The 19,758-nt window shown below is 33.7% G+C and overlaps 1 protein-coding gene across 1 annotated transcript in view; it reads left to right on the forward strand.

The window, feature by feature from the left end:
* The first annotated feature begins 394 nt into the window (after positions 1–394).
* LOC145252626 (alpha-L-fucosidase-like) overlaps positions 395–19,758 on the forward strand; it is a 75,797-nt gene continuing 56,433 nt past the window's right edge. The window contains exon 1 of the mRNA XM_080112353.1: positions 395–1,280. Coding sequence (XP_079968479.1) covers positions 622–1,280 — 659 coding nt within the window. The 5' untranslated portion in view covers positions 395–621. The remainder of the gene's footprint in view (positions 1,281–19,758) is intronic.

Below are 19,758 nucleotides of genomic sequence, written 5' to 3' on the forward strand. Positions count from 1 at the left end.
TTGGAGGGTCTTACTAACTAAATTTTATGTTCTTTGTTTGTTTTTTTTTTTTTTTTTTTTTTTTCATACCACGCTAATGAAATGATTATATACAAACGTTGTTATTTATTTTCGATAAATTAAAAAGAAAATAAAAAGACGATTTATGAAATTTAGGTAAGACGGCACAGGAGTAAATGTGGTATTATGGTGATTGATGATTCTAGCTGAGAATAGGATAAACATTTTTTTTTTTTTTTTAGTTATGGTGATAAAGAATAACCAACGACAGAGATTTCCCACACTTTCAAATGGCCTTATGCCTAATTTGTTTAAAATGTAATTTAAAAAAATATTTTTTGCAAGTAAATAATTCAGAGGTGATGAAAGTCTCTAATAAGTCCAGGCGCGACTAATCTAGCCAAGTCCGCATGGTTCTTGGAGACGTGTGTAATCGATAATGCAAATACCAGAACGAGGCTGATTTATCAGGAGTAGCAGCTGTAAGAAAAAAGAGACATCAGTATACCTGTCACATTTTAATGGAGAAAAAAACCTTTTTAAAACTCACACAAAAAACAAATCGTCGAACCTCCAACTAAAATAACCAATAGGTATCTATTAAAAACAAACAAGCAAAAAATGCCTAGGTGGAAAACCCTGTTTGTATCGCGGACTGGCTTTATTATTTTTCAATGCATCTTCATCCTTCTTGAGATGTTTGTATTTTACCCGTGTATGGTAGGTGATCTGGCCAAAGACGAGTTGTCCGTCATGAAGCCGTCTTTAATTAAAAACAGGGCCGTCGATGATCTCGGGGGTAACCGCCCGGGCTTGAGACAACAGCTACAAGACGAGGAGGAACAGCCAAACATCAATAGCAAGTTGCTAAATCGAATGCAATATAAACATTCGGTGCAAAAGGCCGAGTCGTCGGCACAAGAATCGAACCCTAACCCCAAGAAAAGGACGTACGAGGCTGACTGGGACTCATTGGATAGCAGGCCGATCCCCGAATGGTACGACGACGCCAAGGTGGGAATCTTCATCCACTGGGGGGTTTATTCGGTGCCCAGTTTCGTTGAGGTTGGCCAGGGCGGACTCGCTGAGTGGTTTTGGTTTTACCTAGCTGAAGATGGGCACGAGTCGACCCACAGTATCGCCAACTTCCGGAGTGTCCGCAGGTACATGGCGTCTACGTATTCCGTGGACTTTCGCTACCAGGACTTTGCTCCAAAGTTTAGGGCCGAATTCTTCCAACCGAATGACTGGGCGAAGCTTTTCAAAGATTCAGGAGCGAAGTAAGTATAAAAAAATAAATAAAAACATAAATAATAATAAAATAAGGTACTTGTATATCTACGTTACCGCGCTGAAATAATAACATTATTCTTTAGAAAGCCATTCTTAACATGAGGAGGGTGGTTTGTAACTGTTCTGTACCTAGCCTAACAATTTAATAAACAAAAATATCGTAAAAATTTTAATTTAACTTGAAAATATTGTTAAATAGATGCATACAAATAATAAATAAATATAAAATGGTGCTAAATGCTCTTGCTGATCCGCGCTATTTTTTTAAATCGTATTTCCAAGTTTAAAGTTTTATCATATGTTTTTTTATTCACTTGTAAGGTACAGAATAGGTACAAAACACCTTCCCCATGTTAAGAATGGCTTTTTAAATAATAACGTTATTTCAGCACGGATCAATAAGTGCATGAGTACCTATAAAATAAGCAACCATACCATCGGATTCTCGTGTGTTTCGTCTTTGTGTAACTTACTACACATTTTTAAAATACTTGTGCATAAAACGAACTGTGCTGAATTTATATAACGTTGTTATTTAAAAATCCATTCATTCTTAACATGAGGAGGCGAAAGGGCGTTAACTATTCTGTGCTTTCACCTTACAATTTGATAAACAAATGGAACTGTACAAATTGAATTACCTTGAAAATCCTATCTAAAAATAGCCTGGTCTGTCTGCATTGCATAAGTAGCGTTTCTATTTATTTATCGGATGTTTATTGAAATGGAAATTTTTTTTTTTTTTTTTTTTTTTACATGGGGGTTCAGTTATCAAGGCCCGAAGGCCACTCAGGGATAAGGGTTATTGCGTGTACAGTAATCAATGAGATAGTATTGTAATCATTAGTATTGGGGGTTTTGATAGAGTGACTTACTTAAGGGGGCGGTTTGTCAGGAGTTTGTTTATGTTGGACTTGAAGACGTCCAAGTTGTAGTCAGGTGAGAAACAGGCAAGCGGCAGAGAGTTCCAGTTCCACTGGCGTGCAGTTCTAAGAAAGAAGCTTTGCTCATGGAATCTACGTTTGGATTTAGGCACAGATAAAGAGTGGGGAAAATTATTGACAGTAGTTTCAGCCAGACGGGTGTCTGCGTAAAGTTAGTACTGAAACGAATTTGAACCAAATCACGACTTTGCCGAAGTAAACATGAAACTTAATTTAAGTTTATATCAGGGTTAAAAACAAAACAAATCAGTTCGGTTCAAATTCTGTAGAAGTACCTCGAAATTTGAAAAATCCTATTAAAAAAAAAGTAATTTTATAAAAATCACTCCCGTCTTCAATCAGGTATTTAAAAAATATATATATATTTGAAATCCCCCCCCTCCATCCTTAAATTATTAATTAACTCCAGCAGTCCACCAGCACACTAACCATAAGTTTTGGGTGGGCATATTACCACCCGAACTTAGGGTTGGTGGTTAAATTAATGAAGTGTGTGTTTTGCTTCCTTAAAAGACACCCGATTAGAGGCAGGAATGATTACGAAATTAAATCAACCAATAAACGATTTCGATTTCTTCGTAAACAAGTCAACAATTTTAATCTTTTGTTGATAGTTCAAAAAACAAAACAAAAAAAAACAACAACAACAAATGAATCACTTCGTGATCCTTTAAATTGTTAAAGGAATTTGGAAGCTTTTAAACTGTTGAATAGAAAATGATTTATGGTTTGAAAATGTTTAGCAAATCCTTATTTCACCTTGCGTTAGTCCTATGGGGTGTTTTGTCACCCCAATTTTGCTTAAGTGTTCAAAATTCCTAGTTGGCAACTTATTTTTTTTCCTACCTCCCAGTACTCTCCTGACTCAGTGAGGGTATAGCACACGTGATCTGGCGCAGTTGTATTGTGGTAACTTTCTCCACTGAAAGGTAGAGGTTAACAAGGATTTTGCAACAATGGTTTGTTGCGACCTGTGACTAGGTAAAAATTGTAGAACCTTGTCGGTCTGGTAATAAGGGTAACGATTCAATTTCCTTCAGCTCCAATCCCAAACTGAAATCACCACCAAAATTCAGTTCACTCCATCCCTCTTATAATCCAGTTAGCCAATCAAATAAGTTAAACGTAACAACTACCAATATAAAAAGAGTCATCACCCACACAAAAGGTTTTTGCTGCCACTCTTCCTGAGAGTCGCAGGTAAGTGCTTCAAGTTTTCTCAACAGTATCTCAGTTTTCCTTGGAGGTAGACGTCGCTTTGTCCTACTGGGGTGCTAGCTTCTTTTTTTTTTTTTTTTTTTTTTTTTCTCGTCCATAAATGTTTATCTACCAAGTTGATCTTAAATATTGTATAATCAATCCATTATATTATCATTTTCAGTCCCCCACCCCTAATTTTTGGCTCCCATCTTATCTCGCAATTACTTATAACGTCACCAACTAACTTCGGAAGAACCCCCCCCCCCATCCGATTTTGTTTTATATCATAAGTTGCTTAAAACGTGATTAGTTAAAGTTCAGAATAAAATCACGCTTTCTCTTAACGGTTAATTTAAAAAAAAAAAAAAAAAAATCTTCTGAACGCTATTAAAAGTTAAATTCTTCACTAGTTTGGAGACGGAATGCGTTGTTGTGATAAGTGATTTTCTCTACTAATTCGCACTTTTTATTTTAAGATTCAAATATTAATAACTACATTTTATTTCAGTATTTAATTTATGTATTTCTGTTGTATTAAATGCTAGCTTTTTTTTTTTTTTTTTTTTTTTTTTTTTCTCGTCCATAAATGTTTATTTATCTACCGAGTTGATTGCAAAAATAGATTACCTAATTGTACTCATTTTTAGTTCGTGGGAGGGGAATCTATCACCATACTTTCCCTTAAACAGGTCCGTTGGACTTTTAAGTACAATACTTAATAGTTATTTTTTTTTTTTTTTTTTTTTAATGGAGAGTAGAAAACGCATTGTGGATGCGTTATCGGCAGCTCCTGTTACTCTCGCTTCTTCTTATTTGTCCCTCATTCCTCATTTTTAAATGAGTGATTTTTCTGACAAAGGGAGAAGAAAAAGCTGTTTTCTAGGTTGGCAGTATTTTTGCGCGAACAGTTGGCAGAGTTGGTGGAAATTTTCTATTTCTATGTCTATCCTTGTAGCCATGTCACTAGTAAGGGTGCTGGAGGTAAACGTTTTGTCTGGGCTGACGTTATCCGCCTGATAGTCAGGGACCCGAACCTTGGATTAACCACTAAGGAGGCTGTCCTATCAGCAGGTGCAAAGTACTGGGGCTGCTGTATTGCCATTTGGTGAATGGAATCTGGACCATGCAGTAGCTTCTGGTGGGGCCTCTCGATGCCATACTAGTGGGTAATTGTTACGGCTTTACCTTATCATGTGGTACAAAAAAAAAAAAATTCTTCGTTTCTTTTTCTCTCTTAGTTTCCCCTCTCTGTCCTGCTCTAAGTAAATCTGTCGACCTAGTCCACAAATTCCAAAATTTCATCATGACAAGTTTCAAGAAAAAATACACGATTAAACCCGGTTCTCCAACTTCCAACGTAGACCCCTACTACCATGTCTCCTTCTCCAACATCAGGGGTCTACGTTCTAACCTTCCAGAGGTTGAAACCCAATTACAGGAGACTAAACCAGACCTTTTATTTTTAAGTGAAACTGGCATTGGACAGGCTATTTCCCTAGATGAGTTTGCAATTACAGGATACTCTAACTTAACTTCTAAATCTGACCCCCAAGATCGCCATGGGCATGGAATATGTGCCTATATTAAAGATAGCTTTCCATGTGGGAGGGACATCTCCAGGGAAGATCCTAACTTACCCTATATGTGCTTCCGGGTTGCTTTAGCTCACACTACTGCATTTATATTTACTCTCTATCGCCCCCACAACAGCGGAGTTACTATCTTTCAAAGCATATCTGAGAAAATTGACCAAGTTCTTTCTACTTATCCTTCAGCTAACATTCACGTATGTGGAGACTTCAATGTTCACAACATCGAATGGTTGACCCACTCAAACAAGACCGATGATGAGGGGAGGTTCTGTCATGATTTCTCCATTGCCTATGACCTCACTCAGATTGTTCAGGAACCTACCCGTGTGCCCGATAATGACGGCCAGTATGCGAGCCTACTAGACCTTTTTCTCACAACTTGCCCTGAACTATGTTCAGTTTCTGTTCTGTCACCTCTTGGATCTTCCAACCACTCTGTTGTATCAATTAAGATAAAAATGAAATGTAATAAGTCCCCAGACGTACCACTTCATCGTACAGTATATCGATACACTAAGGCTGACTGGGATAGCTTCCGTACATTTATATCTGATCTACCTCTGCATTCCATGTTTAAAAAGGATGTGTCCTCTATAGTATTAGACCTAACTGAATGGTTAATTGTAGGTATTGACCATTTCATACCCTCTAAAAAGTTTCAACAAAAACCTAACAGCCAGCCATGGTTCTCTCCAGAATGTGCTGCTGCCATTGCGCACAGAAATCACTTTTTCCACTGCTTCAAACGTAATAGATGTATGGAAACTAAAGCCGTTTTCAGGACTGCCAGCAACCATTGTAAGAAAGTAATAAGGAACGCAAGAGAGTTGTATGCTCAATCTGTTAAGTCCAAAGTAGCTGAGCAGCGGCTTGGTTCCCACCAGTTTTGGCAAATAGCAAACAGAATCCTGAACAGAAGCGTGTGCTCCATCCCAACTATTATCAATGGACCTGAGGTAATCTCGTCAGCATCAGACAAAGCCAAACTCTTTGTCAAGAACTTTGCAGCTAATTCTACCCTTTGCGACCAAGACCGCCAACCCCCAATATTTCCTCCTGTATCAGAAAACACGCTATGTGATATACGTATATCTGTACGTGATGTTGCCAAGCTAATCAAAAACCTTGATTCCAGTAAAGCAACTGGCCCTGATGGTATTCCAATTATAGTATTCAAAAAACTTCAACCTGAACTAGCGCCCATACTTACAAAACTGTTTAAACGTTGTCTTAAGGAGAATAGTTTCCCATCTCCCTGGAAAATCTCATCAGTATGCCCTGTATTTAAGAATTCAGGTGATCGCTCATCCCCCTCTCAGTACAGGCCAATAAGTCTCCTGTGCGTCATGAGTAAGTTGCTAGAATCTGTGTTAAATACAGAAGTAATCAAACATCTCAACAAAAATAACCTTCTTAGTGACACTCAATATGGTTTCCGTTCTGCTAGATCTACAGCAGATGTCCTTACAGTTATATCGCATAGGATTAGCAAATCTCTCGACGGTGGCAATCTTTCTAGGGCAATTGCTCTTGACATATCTAAAGCCTTTGATAGGGTATGGCATAAAGGTTTACTTCATAAGATCGCTAGCTATGGTATAGCTGGAAAAGTCTTCTCAATTATTAAATCATTTCTTTCTGATAGGTTCATAAGAGTAGTAGTTGAGGGGCAAAAATCAGAAGCTCACAGTATTAATGCCGGTGTCCCTCAGGGATCCATCCTTGGCCCAACTCTTTTCCTGATCTACATTAATGATCTTCCAAATCATATCCTTACATCATTTGTAGACATTTATGCTGACGACACTACCATTTATGGTACCACATCTAAGACAGTAAATGAGCAAGTTCTCTCCAATTCTCTCTCCTCTGATCTTGAGCACGTAGTACAATGGGGAAAGGAGTGGCTGGTTACTTTTAATGCATCTAAAACCAAGCTTCTCTCTTTACATCATCAACATTCTAATCCACATTTGTCATCAATTGAAATGAATGGCTCTCGTCTTCAGGAGGCCTCAAGTTTTGACAAGCTTCTGGGCTTGACCATTACTCCTGATCTTAAATGGAACACGTATATCAAATCTGTTGCCAAGGCCGCTGGAAATCTCACTGCTGATGCTATTCTCTATCTATATAAGAGCCAGGTACGTCCAAGGATGGAATACTGTTGCCACATCTGGGCAGGAGCTGCTAGAAAGGACTTGTCCTGCCTTGATAGAGTTCAAAATAGACTTCGTAGCCTCGTAGGAGATGTCCTTTTCTCCTCCTTACAACCTCTATCTCACAGAAGAGATGTTGCGAGTTTGTCTCTGATGTATCGTTATTTTCATGGAAAGTGTTCAACTGAGCTTCAATCTATGGTCCCCCCTCGCCAAACTTTCACAAGAAACACTCGTCTAGCTGTAAACACTATCAATAATTTCCCCCACTCTTTATCTGTGCCTAAACCTAAATGTAGATTCCATGAACAAAGCTTCTTTCTTAGAACTGCACGCCTGTGGAATTGTCTTCCGTTTTCCTGCTTTCCGGCTGACTACAATATGGTTGTGTTCAAGTCTAAAGTAAATAAGTTCTTGATGAGCCGTTCCATATAAGTTATTAAATTTACCAAATTTTCATTACTAATGATTACTATATTGACCAACTTCTACTGTACACTCTTTAACCCTTATCCTTGAGTGGCCTCTGGGCCTTGATAATGTGGTGATGCCTTTGTAAAAAAAAAAAAAAAAAAAAATATATATATATTTTTGTATTTTTCCAGTGGTTACAAAAATTTGTAGATATAATCGCATATTATGTATAATTAGGCTACTCTATAACATTTAATATGGAATTAATGTTTTGGTATTTTCTTTATCATAAGTTTTGATGGGATTATTTTATTTACAATTTATTACTCTTTCAGTATTGTAAATATGAGCTTAGCTAATGTAATATCTTAATTTTTCCATAGTTTTATAATTTATTTTATTGTATTATTTTATATTAATATCATATTAAGATACAAGTGATTCAAACTGTTCAACAGGGACTGTAGACATATCCTGAACCAGCAGGATAATTATATTTAACAAAATAATAAGGTTATAAGCATTTTTATATTGGAGTTTATAAACACCCCATGGGACTAACCATATTTGGAACACCAAGGTGACTAATGTAAATTGAATTACGAGTGAAATTTTTTAAAAAGTGTTATAGAGATTAAAACCACATGACCATAACAGGTTATAGTTTTATAGCAATTTGGTTCAATCGATAATTAAATGACCAGACCATACTAAAACTATCATTACAAGTTGATTTTTTTTTCTTTTTAGATAATTATTTTTTCAACTTACACGAAAAGAGCTATGTAAAAGATTCTTAAAACCGTTTGAATTATGCAAATACCATCAGTAGTTCAAAAGTTATGAGAATTTTAAGTGCAAAAATTTATGCTTTTCCATGGACGTTTTTCTTTAGAAATTCAGTGGGCTAAATTACGGACCTCAACATTTCAAGAAATTCGATAATTTCGCCACCATTTATTTATTTTCCAAGCTATTCTCATGAAACTTGGCACTCCTATGTAAAATTGTGTGCTCTTTCTGATTATGCGGTCAAATCTGATGTATCTCTTTACCATAAACCATGAATTATAAATTCAGATGTACAAATTTCAATTTTTTTTAAAGTGGCACATGGTATAATATAGGCACCGCCAAAACTGGGGGGCAGGTAAGTACTTTTTGGCGGACCATCTTTTTAAAAATCTACCAAAAATCAGGTAATTATCCGATCAATACGAAATTTTCAGTGATTATTAAGAGAAGAATGAACTTTATAATAGTGTACTTATTTTTCATAAACGATATTTATATATATATTTATTTGCTTACAACTCCCCCCCCTGTTTTGAGGGGGTACAAATATGCTTAAAATAATCATCTGAAACTGAACACAACATATTGTGTTGCTATAAGGGACAGAATTATAGATTAAAAAAAAAAAAAATTGTTTGCATACCTTATTTTGACGTCTGAATATCAGAACTTCGATTGTGTTTAATTATCCCGCTTTTGAGTTTTGAAGTGTGAAATTGGGTGAATATGTTAAGTAAAAATAATTAATTTAAGTTAAGCAAAACAAAAACAAAAAAATTTTAATATTTATACGAAAAAAGCCATTTTAAAATCTTTGATAAATAAATTAACAATTTTTTTTAGCGAGCCAAATAATGCATGACCATTATTAAACAGGGCATGCTTTGAAGAATCGATACAAAAAAAAAAATTCGATAAATATTGTGCCCTTTGTGTTAAAAATAGCATTTTTTCGATCCCGTTTGAAAACATTTGCTGCCTTTCGACTACGGTGGACCAAACGCGCTGAAATAATTTTTTTTTATTCTGCTTTAAATTGCCCCCCCCCCCATTTTGGGGAGCCTGGCCCCCACACACATACACATTAAAAACCAAACTCATACAAATGGTCACCCATCTGGTATTGGCCAGCCTCAGCATTAATAATACATTGAAATTTTCGTCACTGAAAAATAAGTTGTTTTTTTTTGGCCTGTTTGGTCTTCCATAGTTTGCTTTTTATCAAATACAAACGTAAACATTGTCGATCTAGACTCTAGATCGACGCGAAGTAACTGGTTGTCTATATGAATAAGTGGAATTATTTGAAATCCAGGTACTTATATTATAATATTTTTGCATATTCTCATAGAAAATCATCCTAAATCTTAGACAACAAATAAATTAATTATTTCAAAAACCTTCTTTTTTTTTTTTAAATATTTATGTACGTTTTTTGTGCAAGACAAAAAATGTCAATTGTTAACTTTTTGGGAAAATTTAACATTTAAAATTTAATTAAAAATAGTAGAAAAAGTTTTACATTATTCTGTTTTCTATATGATAAAATTCAGGGTTTTATCTTTCTGGAAGAAAAAAAGTTACTCAGAAATAATGGATTTTAATAAATGTAATTTCGTTTTAAAAAACAACTTGATTTTTCGGGCATTTTTGGTGGTGCCTAGTATAATACAGTGGGTGAACATGAACAAAACTAAGTATTATAATGGTATTTAAATATAGCTTTATTGAAAATAGGCATTTTCCTGCCTCCTCACCAGAGGAGAGCTTAATCTTGGGTGTAGCCATTGAATGCCTAAAGAGCATTCATGGCCGATATTTACTACTCCCCTCAAAGAAAAAAAAAATTGAGTAGATATGAATTAATCTCGGAAATAAATTGAAGAAAATTTTTCATATAGATTTTGGATTTCTGTAAAAGATGGAAATTCCCATAGTCGACCAGAACTTATGCATTTTGGGATGAGTCCAATTTTCAATTTTGTAAATCCTCTATCTGGCCCAAAATATACCCATATTTTGTGAGATGCAACCATAAATCGTACTCTACATGAATCCTTGATGTAGCTTTCACAGTGCCAGGATACCAGAAATCCTGATTAGCAACAACTATATATTCACCAGTTGATGGTAATTTTCGTCATTTCTATTCTGTTGTTTTACTGAAAATTCAACTATGTAAACAAAGAAATAAAGCAATAATTTTTTACCTTGTTTCCACCTTAACATTTAAAATGATTACTTTTATATGTTTTAGGGTATGCTGAAAACGAATATCGCATTTAAATTTTCTGCAGATAAGTAGTTTTCCGGATATTAAACAATGTCATTTCTAATGTTATCGCTGGTGACCATCTTAGTATGTGCAAACGCACAAACGTAACCTCGAAACTATGTACAAACGCACGTACCAAGATGGCCACCAGCAATAACCTAAGAAATGACATTGCTTAATATCCGGAAAGCTACTCATTTGCGGAAAAGTTAAATGCGATATTCGTTTCCAGCATACCCGAAAACCTTAAAGGTAGTGATTTTAAAGAAAAATGTTAAGGTGGAAACAAGGTAAAAATTTACAGAATACATCGCAATGAAGTTCTTTATTAAACCGCCTAATTATTATTATCATCATTATTTAGATATCCTCAGTTTAAAAAGAAAAAACAGGTTTGTCTTACAGATTCGAAAAAATGATCTTGACAATGAGTTAAAAATAAATTCAAGTTTCACAATATATTTTATTTAATTGTTAGGTGAAAGTACAAAATAGTTCACAAAACACCCTTCCTTCCCCATGTTAAGAATGGGTTTCTAAATAACGTTCTTTCAGCATGGTAGCATAAGTGCACCAGTACCTTTTATTTGTTATATATATATATATATATATATATATATATATATATATATACTAGCTGTACCCTGCCACGCGTTGCTGTGGCTCAAATTGGCGCAATGGAAAAAGTTCCAAAATGAGAAAAAGCATGTTTCTTATAGGTTTAAATTTCCATTTTGCATGGGTACAGTTTTTGTTGTTCCATTTTCTTAGCTGATATAGAGATTTTCCGGTTTGGTGACTCTTGAATATGTAACATAAATTGTCCATGTGAAAAAACAGTCAGTGTGTTACTGTAAGGCCCACAATTGTAAAGATTGTTCCCTGTGCTTTGTTGATGGTTATTGCAAATGACAATAAAATTGGAAAGTGCAATTTGCTAAAGTGTAATGATGTATTCGGTGGAATCATAAGAATGCATGGAATGAAGATATATTCATCTGTGAAAAGTCCTGTTAAGATTGTTGTTTCTATGATATTGTTTGTTAATTTTTTTTTACTGCAAGCTATGTGCCATTGCAAAGCTTGGATTGGTTTATATTTCACAACATGATAATTAGTACACCAAATTTCAGTTGAAATACATGCGGTGGCATCCCTGGCAAATATAACTGTTGGATAATTAACCACTTTATCTGCTTTCACAACAGTGTTGATGGATTTGTATTTGACTACCTCACTTGGAATTTTACATTGAATAATAGCGTTAAGTTCATGGGCATCTTTGTATTGACTTGCAAGAATGGCTCATTCACTCAGTCAAATGGAATTCTTATAATTTGAATATCTGCAAAAACCTTTTAAACTAACTATTCTTTTGATGAAATAAACAAAAATTACAGAAGTTAAAAGTCAAAGAATTTTGCCCTTAACGCTGGCACTTTTTCGTACCCAATTTCCCACAAGTGATGGAAAAGTTTTTGTGCGGATCGAACAGTCTGCAACTGTACATGCATATTTTGAGTTAAGTTTAATGTCTTCACATGGAACAAAAACGTAGAGTATTTGAGGCAAGCATTTATTTCATCTGCTGGTGTTGATTGAAGAATAACAGGTAACATTTGTCTGAAATCTCCTGCAAGCAATATTACTGCATTCCCAAATGGTCTGACATTGCCACGCAAATCTTGCAAGGATCGACCAAGAGCCTCAAGTGATTTTTTGCGTACCATTGTGCATTCATCCTAAACAATAAGTTTGCATTTCTGCTATATTTTTCCCCATATTGGATGTTTTGGAGATGTCGAACATGAGATTTTTGAAAAATTGAATGTTTTAAAGTAGAATAAATAATTCTTCTACTTGGCAGCAAGGTCGCAGGAATTCCTCATGCAGCAAGGGCTAAGGCTATGTCATTTTGTTACCAAATGGCTGCCAAAATCAATTTAATTAGAAAGGTTTTACCAGTTACTTCTGGTGCTGTTCAAGGTAGCAATAATTTCCAAATAACTTCTATTCTCACAGTCAGTAAATTAGGTGACTAAAATAGGATTTATCCATGTTTTGACAATGCCTTATTCACTGTAATTAATTTAGGAGACTAAAATAGGATGAGGGATTAGAGATGGACAGATAGAGAGGAAGATATATAGATAGAAAAGAGACAGTGAGAGGAAAATAGAGAAGGAGATAGAGAGATAAAGGGATTGATAGATAAACAGAGAGAGGGGGAGAGTTAGAAACAGAGAGGGATGAGACAGGAAAGGAGAGAGATAGAGGGAGTTAGAGAGAGAAAGGGGCTCAAAGAGAGATGGAAAGGGTGATATAGAGAGAAAGATAGATTGAGAGAGGAAAAGGGAGAGATGGATAAAGAGATATTAAGAAAGGAAGAGAGAGGGGAGAGAAACAGAAGGTGAACTACACTTCACCGTTTGTTTCCTCGTTCAGTAGAGAAGAAATCTTTCGAGACTGAGGCAATTTTAATGTTTTGTTATTATCCAGAGTGCCCCTTTTTTTGGGAGGGGGGGGCTAGATTTTCCTCACATTAGAAACCGACCGGGTTATCTGTACTTTCACTTAACAAATTAATAAAAGAAAAACATATTGTAAAATTTGAATTTAACAGGAAAATACTATTTTAAAAAATAGCACGATAACATAAGTGCATAAGTGCCACTTTAGGTACTCCTTGGGCGTTGAGTTCCATGGCGACCAGCATAATTATTTAATGGTCGCTCCCTGAGCCCCCCCCAGTCAAGGCTAATGCATGCGCACGTAACATTTTTTTTATTTACTGACGTCGGCTTAGTAACTAAACGATTTATTGATAATTTCGTAACCCTTAAACGCATGCCGGAAGATTTAAATTGGTTCATTATTGTTGTAATGAAAAAAAAAATAGTTTCAGCACAAAACCAAAAACACATTAATGATAAATGATTTATTATTCTATTCATTGAAATTTACTAATTTTTAAATAAAAAAAGTAAAAAAAAAAAAAAAGTTAATAAAAAAATAGTTGCTTATGTGCGCATAAAAACTTTCTTTTTTTTTTTTTTTTTTAAGATTAGGTCCACCTTATAATCACCCTCCCCCCCAACCTCCTCATCTTAAGAACAGCTTCCGGAATAAACACCACTTTTGGAGGGGGGGGGGCTATTTGCCAAATTTAACTGATATTTGTTGTCAGCGTACTCACCCGAAAATACTATTTAAAAAAAAAAAGGGGGGTTATCCTTTACGGAAATGGTCCCGACGTCCGCCCCGTTCTGAGTTCGGGGAGAGGCCGTTTGACGTAGGCGGTGTCGAGGCAGAAAATTACCCTAACCCTAAAATATGCGATATGTCACAGACAGATGCTTTTACAAATATTGTGAAACAAATCACAGAATTTTACAGGGTTAACTAACCACGTGGAACTATTCTAATCATGTGGACTGTTTTTTGTTTTTAAATTCTAATTATTTGAACTGTTTATTTTGTAAAATTCCAATTATTTGAACTGTTGAATTATCAAAAATTTGAACTGGTTATTTTTTAAAATTCTAATTATTTGCACTGTTTAAAATAAAAAAAACATAAAAATTCTAATTATTGGAACGAGGTTTTTTTCCCTTAAGTTAACAACTGGGCACTTTATTGAAGTCGATAAAAGTCGTCATTTAAAAAGAAATTTAAAAGTAAATGTTTGTAAAAGTGAGAAATTATTAATAAATGTTTAGTAACATTTTTCGGGGCTAATGCAGAGAGTGATCCGCGCTATTTTTTAAATCGTGTTTTTTTTATTTATTATTATTCAATTGCAAGGTTAAAGTACAGAATAGGTACAAAACACCCTCCCCTCCCCATGTTAAGAATGGCTTTTTAAATAATAACATTATTATTTCAGCATGGATCACTCTCTGCATGAGTACCCATTTTCTTTTAATATTCATAAAAATTAAAACTTTTTTCAAAATAAATAAATAAATGTTTGTAAATGTGACAAATAATCGTTTAGTTACGGCAAACGTCAGTAAATAAAATATGTTACGTGCGGAGTGCGGTGGGAGACAAAGGGAGCGACTATTATTTTTTTCTACTGGTCGCCATGGAACTCAACGCCCAAGAAGTACCAAAATGTAATTTTTTTGTCAAATAAATAAATTTCAAGCAATTTTTGCAATAAATAATAGATAGCAACTTCGTTAATTTTACGACTCGCCCCAGCATATTATAAACACCCTAACTGGCCAAAAAATAAATATATAACAAATAAATGTTACCAAAAAATAAAATATATAACAAATAAATGTTACCAAAGGCAAGATAAGTTACTCTTCTACTTAACTGAATAAGTTTTTAGTGGTTTTACTTAATGTAAAATGTTTATTTGGCTTGAAAAACAAGTAATATCGACCGGTACACAAGCACCAAAAAAAAAATAGCCACAAAACAAATACATTGTAGCCATTTTTCCTTGAGCTCATATACCGGTCAACATTACTTGTTTTTCAAGCTGAATAAACATTTTACATTAAATAAACACTAAAAACTTATCCAGCTAGGTAGAAGAGTAACTTATCTTGCCTTTGGTAACATTGATTTGTTATATATTTTATTCTTTGACCACTTTTTCGAATTTCTGTCAATTGTGAAATATTCAAAACTTGATTCAAGTACTTTATTATTATTTGTTGATTCCCCGCGTCAAAGAATAAGTTAAAATATGATTTTAATATTATTAAAAAAATAGAGAAAGAATATAAATAAAAGGAGAAAAGAGAGAGTACAAAGAATGACGAATGGGAGAGAGAGAGAGAGAGAGAGAGAGAGAGAGTAAAAATAATAAACAGGTGATAAAAAAGTAAACATGGAGAAGAGGGGGGAAAATAAATAAGAATGGAGAGAAAGACGAAAATGTTACAGAGGATAAAGAGATCGTGCAAAAAGGGGTAGGTGATAAAAATCAAACAAATAGATGGGCGAAAGAGTACCAATTAAGAGGAGTATTTTTACTATAGACAACAAGGCGATGCAGAAGCACAGTCGACTCTAAGTCTTTTTGTACTGAAGTCAGGTGAAAACCTGACTTTACCAAACAGGACTTCCTGTTCTATGCTTTGTAGGAAAATAAAACAATTTTTTTTTTTTTTTTTTGTATTATGAAAATATATTTTTGAAAAAAAAATTATTTAATAAACATAATAGATGCAGATTTCATCTAAAATATTGAATTTTTTTTTTAACTGCGATAGCAGAAAATTTTCTGCAAGTTACTCCTGAAATTTTCAGTGCTGGTTCTTTACATCATTCAGAAATTTCTGACTGCAGATGAAGTGCATTTATTTAATAAAATAATATATTTTTATAATACTAGAAACAGATTCAAACCATTTAAAAAAAAAAAAACATTAAACAGTAAAACAGTAGCATTTTATTCATTATTTTATGCAGTACTTGTACAGTTTAATCAAGACATTAAAAAATGAAAATATCGAGAAAAAAAAGGGTTATATTGTTCGTATCTGTTATGGAATGAAGTTCTCTGCAAAAAAAATTTCACTTAATTTCAAGTAGTTTTCTTTTTTACAGTGAAAAAACAATTTGTTAGGATACTGAACAAAAGGTTCAATTTTTAAGAAGAAAAGCTAGTATTAAAGATGGAGAGGGAATGCCGGCACTTTAAACTGAGTTATCTCCCCGTGGCGTGTTAAAAAAATTCAACGCACTGTCATAAAAACGTGTTTTTCCTCTGTAAAAAAAAAACCTACTCCATCAAATTAAGTGAAATTTTTTTTCAGAGATCTTCGGTCCAAAACGGATACGTACAATATAACTTTTCTTTTTGATATTTTCATTTTTTAATGTCTTGATTAAACTGTACAAGTGCCTTTTATTCAAAATATAATCAAGTATTACTTATTTTTGTAAAATATATTTAAACTAGCAGGACCTGTGTACTGACATTGCCTGGTGGAAAGATGATGTAAAGCCAGAACAAATTTGTTAAAAGACCCCTTCCCCCCAAAAAAAAACAGATTAAACTATGGTTATCTATTATTGTAGGCTTGGCTAAACTTGCTTTATTTTTTATTTTATGAAGAGATTTGTAAGTGAAAAATTGAAGTCTCCACTAATAAAAAGCAGTATTTAAAAAGCATGTTAGTTAACATTAAATAAATGTGCATAATGGCCGAAACTGTGCATAATCCCCCATTAAAGGAAAGTAATGAATAAAAAAAAGTTTATGAATAAATATTTTAATCGATCATGAAATCATTGTAATAAATGAGGAACCCTTCTAGACTGAGGTAATTTTGTTTTCAGGGAGTGGTCGTTAAGTTATGAATTTAGACTTCTGTTAATAAATAAATAATTATAATAATTAAAAGTAGACACGGCCAAAAAAAGGAAGAAAAACCAAGTTGTTGTATTTTTTTAAAACAATTTAAAATCTATTAAATTCCATTATTCTTATATAACTTATTTTTTTTTTCCAGAAAGATAAAAACTTGAATTTTATCATATGAAAAGCAGATAATATAAAACTTTTTCTACTATTTTTAATAGAATTTAAAATTTTCAAAAACACAATTCACCACCATTTTTTGAGCGATAACATATTTAAATATTTATTTATTTATTTTTTTTTTTGAAAAGATTTTTTAATCAAATTTTTTTTTTTTTTGTCTAAATAAGATTTAGGGTGATTTTCTATAAGAATATGCAAAAGTATTATAACGTAAGTACCTGAATTTCAAATAATTCCATCTTTTATTTCACTCTATAGATTACGTGTGGCAAAATTGAAAGATCCAAAAATTAATGATAGTTTGGGAGAAACTATGGTAGCCTTTACAGGACTAAATGAAGTTCATTTAGTTCTGTAAATTTCCATGTACTTTTGACATTTGATTTGACTATTAAGTGAAGAATCAACTTTATAAGGGTTTCATTTTTTTTTCATAAGCTATATATATATATTTGTTAACCCTCGAAGTTAAGCAAGAATGAGGCTGGCCAGTACCAGATGGGTGACCATTTTGTGAATGCTAGGTGCCATATGTGTTGGAGACAACTCTTGCATCTAGTATTATACTTGGTCATCTTGACCCTGTCTTGCCATCAGGACCAAGCGTTTCTTGACAAGAGTGTTGTAAATGCAAACTTGAAACTAAGTCAAGCGCAAGTCACAGCATCATCAGATAGTTGACAAACCAGTGATGTTCCTATATACTTGCCTCTCCAGGAGGGCAGAGTTAAACACAAGATTGGTTTTTAATGTAGGGAAAATTAAGTTCCCCAAAATATGGCATTCTGGATAAGAAAAAAAAAATTGCCCTAATTTAGAAAGATTTCACCTTCATTAAACAAGGAATGTATAGATTAAGTGTAGTATCAGAACAGATAGTACACTCTGATGTTAGCCCCAAAACCAGTGTTCTTTGTGGTATTCATCGAGAACGATGGATGACATAACCCCCCCTCTTCATTTGATGTCACTCCTACCTTTAAAGTATTTTTTTAATGTAACCAAACAAGCAAATATTCTTTTTTTAATAATTGAATCAAATTATAATTCCAATCGCCATTTATGGTGAAATACCTTCAATATTATGTTATTTTCCTAGTAAATACGTGTAAATAAAAATAAATTAAAGCTTGTTTTCTGATATTTTTGTTTTACATCAATCATAAATTCTTTTATTTTCATAAATTGAATATATTTTTAATTTCATGATTACGATCATTTTCCCTTTTGTAGCCTGTGAAGTTGGTGCAAAAATAATGTCTTCTATATATATAAAATAATAATGTTGTCTTCTATATATATAAAAGGCAAAACGCTCGCTAGTTTTTCTATGTCCAAGAAAGGCTTTATTCGTCGGGGTTCTGGGGGGGTGGTTACTATCGCTTAGAACTTCTTATATACCGTGTAGATCATAATATGTACGAATTGCGAACACGCGTCGCGGCTAGGTTTATTTACAGCGACTTTTACAAAATTATTGCTATTTCGGCTTCTTGCGTGTTGATTCAGCTTTTTCGTATAAAAGTGAAACTGATGTGAAACTCTTTTTTTTTTTTTTTTTTTACATAAGCATCCCCACTTATCAAGGCCAAGCGGCCACTCGAGGATAAGGGTTAAAACTAATGAACTAATAACTAATAACTAATTAGCAGTTCTTGACCCATGGGCCGAGAACGTCCAGAAAGCGATGGACATTTGGTCAATGTCGGTTTTCACCATTATATAAGACAATTGCTTTCATTTGGACACTCCCCTAATAAAGGGGGAGTGGTTTTCCCCAACACGTTGGGAAAACAAAACCAGACAAAGTTGGGTAAAAGAACAAACCCAAAAGAAGTATCCCGCAGTAAAATTAAGTGTGGAATTACATTCCACACACACCTGCCACTTTTCATTCACTGTGGCGTGATATTTGACCTCATTAAACATGCACTTTTTAAGGATTTTATTTCACACATTCTCACTTCTCTGCCATCATAGTCTGGCGATAAATCCACAAGGGTTCGGGTTTGAGCCTACCTACCTACCAAAACTGTATTTTTCTTTTACACCTCCAAACACCCGGGCAACGCCAGGTACCCTCGCTAGTTATATATATGGTTGAATATCAAAAAGTGACATTATTTTTGTACCAACCTAATACATAAACCATATAAAATTGGTTTTTCTTAAATTTTTTATTGCATGATTTGTAAAAATGACTTTCATTAGAATTTGGCATAATTTTGGAAAAGGGGGGGATAACAACTGTGTGTAATACGAACAACTGTTTGTAGGCCTTATGGCCTACCATAGCTGAGGTAATATCATGTAACCACAAATTGCTGAAAGAAATTATTGTATTTTTAGCAAAATGTACAATTATTTAGTGATTTTTTTTTTTTTTTTTTTGTATCGATTCTTCAAAACATTTCCTATTTAATGGTATATTAACAATATTGGGTTCACCAAAAGAAAACTATTAGTTTATTTTTCAAAGATTTAAAAAGTAGTGTTCTCGTAAAAATAATGAAAAAATATAATTTTTTTTTTTTTTTTTTCTAATCTGTAAGATGATAATTATTATTAACATATT

Source organism: Euprymna scolopes, chromosome 29 (assembly GCF_053919585.1).
Source record: "Euprymna scolopes isolate OS-2025 chromosome 29, ASM5391958v1, whole genome shotgun sequence".
In the NCBI taxonomy this organism is placed as follows: Eukaryota; Metazoa; Mollusca; class Cephalopoda; order Sepiida; family Sepiolidae; genus Euprymna; species Euprymna scolopes.